The sequence below is a fragment of the Triticum urartu genome, chromosome 4A, assembly GCF_056163025.1.
Source record: "Triticum urartu cultivar PI428250 chromosome 4A, HENAU_Tu73, whole genome shotgun sequence".
Classification (NCBI taxonomy): Eukaryota; Viridiplantae; Streptophyta; class Magnoliopsida; order Poales; family Poaceae; genus Triticum; species Triticum urartu.
In genome coordinates this window covers 389091289-389101417 of record NC_141876.1, presented here as the reverse complement: position 1 = coordinate 389101417, position 10129 = coordinate 389091289, and the positions used below count along the sequence as shown (strand labels likewise).

The following is a 10129-nucleotide window of genomic DNA, read 5'->3' as shown; positions in this document are numbered from 1 at the left end:
CTTGCAAAGCGTGTGTGATGCCAGACACTATCACAAACGGTGCGGGAAAACTAGATGTGTGTGATTGTCGATCTATCGTACACTGTTTACAATCATGAGTTGTTTATGATGTGTCAGGCATCGTAAATGTAGAGCCAGTTTGGTACGTGCTTGGAAAACTCCCGTGCCTGAAATGTGCCTGGTTTTAGGTAAAACCACATAACTCCGACTGCGATGGCAATGCAAGCACAAACGAGTAGTAAGGATGAAGCGTTTCGGATATTCGAGATATCAGAAACGGTTTTATAGGGACAAGTGTATGCATCAAGGCTCCCTATCCCCGACGGTCTAGGTCGTGTGGGAAAGCCCCCCCTATCGCAGTCACTCACTTGGCGACGGTTCCAAACGCCATCGCGGAAAGGGGTTAAAAACCGTTTGTATAGCACCTCGTTGTACCAGTGATGTATCCACCACGTGATTGCTCTAATGAATATGAGATGTCTCAGTCCCTCTATTGACTAGTATGGCCTCAGTTTATATAATGCACCGGAGGCCTAGAGTTTAGAAGAGTCTTCATCTTGGGCGCCAAGTCTTACGGAATCTTCCTTGTATTCGTCATGGGCTGTCCGAAGTGGGCCCATTAGGGAACCGCCATGGGGTCCTCAGCCCGGCCCTCCTGGTCGGGAGACGATGTGGTGAGTATCCCCTGGTCTGTGACTCCATGAGAAGAGGAGACGGAAAGGTAGGAGGCGACGACTCTACGAAAAAGAGGAGATTGAGGCTGGGGGGGGGGGGGGGTGTGGAGGAGAGGCGTGTGAACCGTGTCTTGCTCAGTACCAGATCCGCTACTTCCTTTTTTTTCTTCACAATTTGACACTTTTGTTGCCACTTCAACACTTGGTGCGAGGACATAGCCCAATACTCAAAATAAAATTATGCTTACTAAACCCGTTCGCAGTGTCATAGAAACCATATCACTCTAGACAAAATCAGGTTGAAAATGTCCCCGCAAAAAAAACCAGGTTGAAAATGAGCGGTTCACAATCTTAAAAAGCAATCAACAAATGAAATGGAAAATATCGAAAGAAAAATAAATATGGCCAACTGTAAACGAGTTCAAAGTGGAATTTTTTCAAGGAAAAAAATATTAAATGCCGCCATTTTTTGTAGCTGAAAACGAGCTACTCATGAAAAAGAAAAAACTTGCTAGTTCCTTTTGGACATGGGTAATCTGATAAGGGATAGTTGTTGGACGGTTAGTGCCCGAATGGAAAGCAGTGCATCATGGCGTGAGACGACGAATGCCGCTAGGGCGGCAAGGCATCGTGTGCACGAAAGGGCTGGCCTACCCCTCCTTTTGGCCGGTTGTTTGCTTCTCTCGGGATTTGGCAACGCCTGTGCTGTAGTAGTACTACTCCCGGGCGGGAGCTTTCTGTTTGTGCCGCGCACCGCAGGCCGAGGCAGCACCGCGGCCGTTTTTGGATGGAGGATGGAAACGCGGCTGGCGTGCGTGGCCGGCTAGGCCCCTGGGCGTGCCGGCGTCGCGCGTGGCGTACATGCACATCGGTCGACCTCAATCAACGGAAAAGAAAGTTGTTGAGTGGATTCAGCACTTGATCGACGGGGCTGTGTCGCGGTCGCATTGGCATCGCTTCCACTGGCACGCAGCGTTGCATTGCACCTGCCTGCACCGCGTTTGCTGCCGTCATCGTGTTTCCGGGGACGTGTAATGCCTGCCGATTAGGCACACCCGCACGCATAAGCAACGGAGATGCGCTTTGTGGCTTATCCATCCATCCATCGCCACACCCACACCGATCTTGCTCCAAAACAGCACTGACAGCCTGCCAAAAAAAAAAACCCAGCACTGACTGGAACTGTGGGCTCGCTAGGCGGTGGCATGGGCCGACGAGGCCACCACCTGGCACGCCCCGTGCATCGCCACCACAACACGCACGGGCACACGGCACGGCACACACTACCTTCCCCTATAAATGCGGCACCAGATAGGGACGGCCGCCCCTTCCTCCTCCTCTCCCGGCTCGTGGGTTTTGTTCACACCCCGCAGCGCAGAGGGGTTGGTTCATCTCGTCGGACTCGGAAACTCGCGGACTTTGGCGCACCCACCCAACCCCACCCCTCCTCCTCCTCGCACTCGCGCGAGTATAACGCCTCGCCAAAAACCCAAACCCCCAGAATAAGCAGGCGATTCCCCCCCAAACCCCTTCCATTACCGTCCTCCGATTTCGCATGCCTCTGCCGGCCGCCTAAGCCTAGCCCAGCCTTCCCATGGCACCGGGCGGAGGGGGCGCGCTGCCGGCGGTCATGGCGCGGGATGTGCCTGGGCCCGCGGCGATCCCGGCCGCGGCCATGGCCAGCGCCGAGGTGGCGGCGGCCGAGGTGGTGCGCCGCGTCCAGCCCACCGACGCCTCGGAGCGCCGCCGCGCCGAGGTCGTCGACTACGCGCGGAGGATCGTCGGAACCGCGCTCGGATGCGAGGTGCGCGCTCCTCCTCAGTTTCGCGAAACGCTCGCCAGCGTAGCCCCCCCCCCCCCCCCCCCCCCCCCCCCCCCCCTCTTTTCTTCTTCAGTTTCCGGTTTTGTCTGGTTAGGGTAATCCTGCGGCGTCTGGGGATCCTCGTGCCTCTTACATTATTCTTCCTTTAGATTTGTTTACTTTGCTTCCGTCGCTTTCTCTCCTCCGGACTAGTACTAGTACTACATTTCAAAGACGTCGGGTTAGGGTAGGATTATTATTATTCCTTGATTAATTGCTTCGTACGGACCAGGAGCTAAACTAATCGGTGGCGGCGCGGCGTTGCGATTCCGTGACTAGTTTTACTATCTGCTGGCATCCACAAGGATTTCTGTTATGTACTGTACTAGGACTATATTTGACTAACAGAGTTGTGTTGGACCAAGTCGGCCCATTTGTTCTGCGTGTCACGGTCTCACAAAAGCAACTTCATCCGTTTAGAAATCAGAAATAAGCTTTCTGTCTGCTCTGATCTATGCGTTTTCGCTTTTTAACCAAGGAAAAGCCACCGTATGCTTTATGAAATACTACAACTTTTACCATCTCAACAGGCTTCCTTTCAGAGGGAAACAAACTTTGGCATTTTGCCAAAAAGATTAAAGCCTTTTTGTTTTGGTTCTGGCCCCCGCCCGTGATGGCATGCTTGACTGGCAGGCGGATGCAGACCATGATGCGTACACTTCATACACGGTGACCCATCCACGTGGTTACCGAACAGTGTGGCAACTGATCAATGCTGCCGTGGTTGAATCTTGTTGTGGTTCTCTGTCTCCATCACAGCTTGCAGTGGATTTTGACATAGCACTAGTGAGATTTAGTATAGTCATTCACCGACAGCTGCCTGCCAGCATCCTGCATTCAACTCCGTCGCGATCTGTATGTTCCTAGATTGCATTATAATATGAACTCAAAGTCCATCCTTATTTACTGACGAGCATTCCGTGGTCCACTGTTTGAATCGTACTTTGACGTGTGCCCACGGGCTCATTTATTTACATGGAAGCTCTTTACTCCGTAGCCATAGAGATGGTAGGTCTGGAAAATGGTCCTTGTGGCTAGTATTATGCTGATCACTATAATGTGTACGTGATGTCTTTGTACTTGTATAGCTGGAATTGCTTCAAAGCGTGTGGCTGTTATATCTTATAGGCACTACTTCTGCAGTAGGAGTCGTGTCATAAATGTTTCCTAGCATTTGGTGCTTCTCGAAAAAGATCGGTGTAATGATGTCTGTTCTTTTTGGATTATCGTCACATGCGTGTACATGAGATGGGACATTGTTCTAGTGGTCCATTATTTTTTATGTGATGCCAAAAGTGTGTAAAACAATCAAAACGAGGACCCGTACACTGCAAGATACTATACTTCCTTACCTCCCGTAAGTGTGTTACTACAGACCAGTTCTCTATTCTTGCACTTGTTGAGTTTTGTGATCGAATTGTGTGTGAAGGTAAGAATTGGAGTGTGTCTTAGTTACCTGTACTGGTTGATGGGTCACTTTATGAATCATGTGATCAACTCACTTTGTGACATAATGGGATGTTATTCCATTGTGGAGACTACATACTGAGTTATTTCAGATGGAGAATGGGAATAGCTAGGAGGGGACTAGGTACTATATCAGTTAACAAGAAAATAAATAGGCACTCAAATCCGAGCCGAAGATACCCACACCTCCCACCAAAGAATTTAGATCAGTTCCTCTGATTAGCCTTGAACTTCCTATTGTAAGGCCAATGGTAGCAAACAGTTAATCCTACTGCCAACATTATGGTTCTTGTAGTACAACTTGTGTATGTTGAAACAATGCTTTCTATATCTACTCTTATAAATTGGAGTTGGAAGCAGTGATGGTAAGTTCACTCCCCCACTCCATTCCAATCTCCCTTGCCCATCTAGGAACCACTAGACCCCATCCGACTTGATTTTTTTTATAAACAAAACAGAGAAAAATAATGTAGCTGGGGAGCCTCGAACCTCACACCTACCTCTACACATAACTCTGTCAAACCAGCAAACAACTGTCTATTTTGAATGGGAAGGTACATTATTAGTACTCCCTCCGTAAACTAATATAAGAGCATTTAGAACACTAAAGTAGTGATCTAAACGCTATCATATTAGTTTACAGAGGGAGTACATGACAGTACACAATTGTTTTTACCGGGACACTAACCAGCCAGTCAATCCACCAAAATTGATTTTGATTTTTTCCCCCTGCCGCGGCTCCTCCCCGATATGCATTCTCTGGTTCCCGCTCCTCCCGACACGCATCCTCTGGATACCGCCACTCCTCTCAACTTCCAATGCCATAACTTTCAAATTTCAAAATCTGGCCATGGTGCTTCAAATCTTGTAATGGTGCTCCCATGTCTGCTGCAGTTATGCAAGTGCAGTGTTGTCTGCTTGCTTGAGTTTTTCTCTGCAGTGCTGCAAGTGCATTGGTAGTTGGTATACCATATTAATCCAATAGAACAACAATCATTTTTGTGGTTCTGTGGCAACACACGAGCATTATGCTAGTTCCGCCTAACATTTTTGTCTGGTATAACTTTTCAGATGCAGTTTTCTAATGTGACATCATTTCTTCTTTATTTGACTGGTTAGGTGTTTGTGTTTGGTTCGGTTCCATTGAAGACTTATCTTCCCGATGGGGACATTGATTTAACTGTAATTGGAAATACATCTTGCGGTAGTACTTTGATTGATGATGTTTACTACATCCTTGGGTCGGGGGAGGAGAATGGTGATGCTGAATTTGAAGTGAAGGACTTGGAACACATTGATGCAGAGGTGTGCTATCCTGTTTGCTCCTCATACACATTTATAGTTCTTTCATTCTGGACAGAAGTCTGGGAAAACTATGATATTGCACTCCTAAACCTTTTTTGTCCTTAGCATACATTTCTTCTCTTTTAACAAATCCTTGGTACACATGGAAGTTAGGCTTAACAACCATATACATGTTTCTTCCTTCTGATGCAGTTTTAGTCTGTTACTGTTTTGCACATGGTAGCTGCCTCTAAATTTTCAAATATTCCGCCATCCAGGTCAGACTCATTAAATGCACTATTGGAAATATTATTGTTGATATCTCATTCAACCAAACTGGAGGAATCTGCGCAGTCTCCTTCCTTGAGCTGGTAATGTGTTGTGATTTTTTTTGGAAAAATAATGCAATTTACGCTTGCTGTTCTGCTTCAGTCTTTATAGTGAAGTTGCTGAATATGTAGAATAGAATGCTCAACATGTTCCTGTGCTAGTCTAGGTGTTCTTTTATTTGGTTATTACTATGCCTAGTCCTGGAAAAGTAAACGAGTGTTCCTTCTTCAGGTTGACCGCAAAGTTGGGAAAAATCATCTATTTAAACGGAGCATTATATTAATCAAGGGATGGTGTTATTATGAAAGTCGCCTACTAGGAGCTCATCATGGTCTTATATCAACTTATGCATTGGAGACACTTATCCTATACGTCTTTAATCTATTTCATAAATCTCTCCATGGTCCCCTGGAGGTAAGTCCTGGCAGGAATGACTTATCTCAGACATTTGGAAACATCTTTAGACAATGCAAAAACTGATACACTTTGTCTCCATCTTTTCTTATATTTAATAGGTTTTGTATAGGTTTCTGGAATATTTTAGCAAGTTTGACTGGGACAAATACTGCATAAGTCTAAATGGCCCTGTTGCTTTATCGTCTTTGCCTAATCTAATTGGTGCGTTACCTTGTAATCTATTTCTTGGCAGAGTTATCACCTGATTCCTATTTTGTTTCAATCCTAAAACTTGTATCTCTTGCAGTTGAAGGTTTAAATGTACCTAGCGATGACTTGCTGTTTGACAAAGAGTTCCTTGAGAACTCAGTGCAAAAAGCATCTGCACCTCCAAGAAATTCTGATGCACGCTATTCCAAATTCCGTGTGAAATGTCTAAACATAATTGATCCACTGAAGGAGTGCAACAATCTTGGCAGAAGTGTGAACAGAGGTTTGAACTAACCAAAATATATGAATTGATTGTCCCTTTCTAAATTATCTTCCAAAACTTTGACGAACATATATTGTTTGCCTTTAGCATCATACTTGTGATGTGCTGATGTGTACATAAAGTTGTGCATAAATCCGTAACAGCATGATCTCATACTGAACATATGTAGGGTTTTATTTGAGTGATGTCTATTATATGGAGTATTTTCTTTCTATATTTCTTTGCTGGCGAGGGATTGCCAAGTCTTGTTTGACATTTTATTATTGTGCAGCGAATTTCCATCGTATTCGAACTGCTTTCTCGTTTGGTGCTCGAAAGCTTGGTCAAATTCTTATGTTACCACCAGAACTTATTCCTGATGATATTTTCGCATTTTTCAAAAACACCTTGGAGAGGAATGAAAATGGAGTAAGGTCAGATATTGACCATGTTGGTGCATTTCATTGTCAGCCCTTCCTTGGTCCCAGCAATCAACTCTTAGATGGCATGTCATGCATGCAGATTTCTTACAAGGAGGAAGAGAAAAGTCGTCCTCGTGTTTCAAAGAAATTAGCTGAGCACGCAGTAAGTGTCAGAATAAATGTGCCTACGCAGGGTGGATGTTTTTCAGGAGATGACTCGTTTGCACCAAGTACTGATCTGAGTGCAAGATTATCCCACTGTGTCCGTCATGAACCGAATGACCATGCGTATGTTTTTCACGAAAATAGAAACTATGTGGCCCCTGAGATGGATGGACAGGAATCTCGCTATGCAGCTGAAGCCTATATGGGTGACAAATCACTGATACAGCCACAGCATCATGCACACTATTCGTCAAATATATTGAGCTCTATCCATGGCAGTGATTTAGGACTTCCAAAACCTGGTCCCACAAAAATGGAAAAGTTAATTGGAACTTCACTCCATGTGGAAGAACATCTCCATCCACTGTCATTGTTGAACTTGTCGGATCTATCAGGGGATTTGGAATCACAGTTGAGATGCCTCCGTCAAGTTCAGTACAACTTAGAATACTTGTTTGATGAATTTTCGCAGTCTGTCCAAGAAGCATCTTCTGATGGTAAGGTTGACAAGGATTTATTTGACATTCTAAATCGTGGCATCCTGTTAAGTACTGATACGGCGCTACCTGGGCTATTGCCGCCTTCATATGCTGAAACGAATGGAATGAAGTTATCTCCAGTTTCTTCTCATAGCACTGAAGTTTCACAGCAATCACAGGATGAGGACAACTGGGATATGCCCTTTCAGTTGAATGCCTGTGGAATAGATGTCCCATCTAATGGATTATCGCCATCTTATATTGCTGATTCAGATATTTCTGTTTCGTGGTGGCATAGATCAGGGGCTATACCCAATATGCGTGAAACAGTCGGATATATTCGTGAAAAGGTAGGAATAGGTACCCTCAATTCTCACTTTTGGATATCTCATGCATTGATCCACGGCATTCCTGTGTTCAGTAAACTGTCTCAAAGCATTTTTATGTTTACTATATGTACTGGCTTTTGCCTACATAGATCTAGTTTTTATCTGGTCGTTCTGTTATTGTCCTCTTAGGATTAAAAAAGGGGAATATAGTTTATTGTTTCGGTAAGCGGGAAAGTCTGTTCACTTTAGAAAACATGTATTGCTACATTCCTCTGAAATATATCTGTCCGTTCATTGTTATTTGGTGTATATGATAGTTACAAGTTCTGTTTCTGTATTACAGCACATGACATCTATCGGAGAGAAAGGGAAGATTCTGATCAATCAACCAGTGAAGATTAAAAGCAACCACAAACGAAGTTTTGTCCCTTGCCAGGAGCAAGTAGCGCCAGACAGTGGGGCCAAGGAAATAAGTCTGTCATTGGGAATTGGCGATGGTCTAAATGGATATACTCTCTTAGGTATGAAGACGACTGAAAAGCACAGTGGTCATACTCGAAAGGAATTTGTCAAACCTCACTATGAAGCAAGGCACACACGGAGCTCCTATGGGGATGTCGGCTCGAACAAAACCTTCTTCCAGAAGCGAAATTATGATACTGGCATGAAGTGTGCACGACCAGTTAGTGCAAAATATCAGCCACCTGAAGTTGAGGGTACTCCAGATGAGTGCACATACATGAACAATAACTTGGCAAGAAATCAAAGCTGCAACACTCCTAAAGGGTATGGGACAAATCGAAGACTAGCCTCTGAGCCATTAAAACTTCAAAGCAGCACAAGAGGAAGGGGTTTCTCGAAAAAGAACTTGCCTGCAAAACAAAAGTATGATAATCACAGTGGGCTCCCATATTCTTTTGTGAGAGATACAAAGCATGCACCGAATGGCCAAGTTGCGACCATTCTAACTGGTTCGACAAAGGAGGTTGCCCTGAATGAAGAATTGGTTGAAAATGGAACTAAACCAATGCCAAATGTTTTCATTCCTCGTGATAGCAGCTGGAATAACCAACGGATGCTTCTGGCACCTAGTACTTGTCACCCCTCCGTCCCTGTCACAAAAGTATATTCTCAATCTGGAGCCTTGGAGACACAGCCAGATAGGATTATTGAGTTTGGCTCTTTGGGGCCTTTCTCGTTGACATCTCCCTCACCAAAGTCAAACAAGGCCTCGCCAAAGGCATGTGCAGACGCCTCTGCATTGGCGTTACAGAGCTATAGAGCCAGTGCAACCCAAAGCAGGTAACATCAAAGGATCTTACAGATCAATATATTAGAGTAATCTTTAGCCTTGAAATATGCTAGAGGTCAAGCATCTAAGAATGATGTCACAAAATAGTAATTTGGGTTTATTTTATTATAAAATGACACTAGGTTTGTTTTTGTTCAATGGTCAACTTCGCATGCTTATTTATCTTCACTGCATTCAGTCCATTGACCCTGTACTACTACCTTAATATGGTTAATCTGTTAACTTTGACACTGTCTCAGGTCGTCAGGATTTTACAGAATAGGAGATGAAGAGCAGTTCCCACCACTCCATGCTAGGACCCGCTGAGACTTACAGTAGCATGCAAATGATCATCATTTAACTAGAGGAAAAGAAGAGTTAACCCAGTTGATGTTCACAAATATGACCATCCTAATAGTATACATCTACCTTGTAAAGTTATATCGACACCTTGCGTTTCTAGCTTTCGTGTCTATAGGTAAAGGTACCAAAGAAAGGTTTTAGGTGCAAGGACTAACTATACAGTTGTAGTTTTCCCTTCTCAAAATTAGAAATGGGTAAAACAGGAGAAAGATAAACATATTTATGAGTTTTTCTTGAGACAAAATTATGAGCCTTTCTGCTACCATGAACTGTGAAAGTGTTCTTTCAAATAGTAAATTGCAAAAAAATTAGGTAAAAAAATCCATTTTTTTCCATAAACAGAGATGAATGTTTCAACCCCGTGCAATTTTTTTGAGCTGAAATGACATTCATGTGCCACGCTGGTGTTTATGAAAAAAAGGTGTGGTTAGGACTCAGTCGACCGAGACTAACCAAGTCTTAGGTGAGATAACGTGTAAGAAAAGAAAATGTTCTTTTGCACGGCTTTTGATGTGAAAGCTCATGAATATAACCAAGTCTTTCGTTGGCTGAAATTTAGCAAGATTGAAGAAAAAACAGAATTTTTATTTTACTCT

At 44.2% G+C, this 10129-nt stretch overlaps 1 protein-coding gene across 1 annotated transcript; it reads left to right on the top strand.

The window, feature by feature from the left end:
• The first annotated feature begins 2009 nt into the window (after positions 1-2009).
• Positions 2010-9795, top strand: LOC125551825 (Nucleotidyltransferase family protein). Its single transcript, XM_048715195.2, has 9 exons — positions 2010-2478; positions 5122-5307; positions 5565-5657; positions 5848-6030; positions 6132-6234; positions 6320-6505; positions 6777-7900; positions 8223-9181; positions 9431-9795. Exons 1-9 carry the CDS (start codon positions 2269-2271, stop codon positions 9495-9497), a joined length of 3111 nt encoding a protein of 1036 aa, XP_048571152.2. The 5' UTR covers positions 2010-2268; the 3' UTR covers positions 9498-9795.
• Positions 9796-10129: the final 334 nt, after the last annotated feature.

Coding starts and splice junctions, on each gene's coding strand:
- LOC125551825 (XM_048715195.2), top strand. CDS start 2,269: ATGGCACCGGGCGGAGGGGGCGCGCTGCCGGCGGTCATGGCGCGGGAT. Junction 5,658..5,847: donor CAGTCTCCTTCCTTGAGCTG/GTAATGTGTTGT, acceptor TTCCTTCTTCAG/GTTGACCGCAAAGTTGGGAA. Junction 6,031..6,131: donor CTCTCCATGGTCCCCTGGAG/GTAAGTCCTGGC, acceptor TATATTTAATAG/GTTTTGTATAGGTTTCTGGA.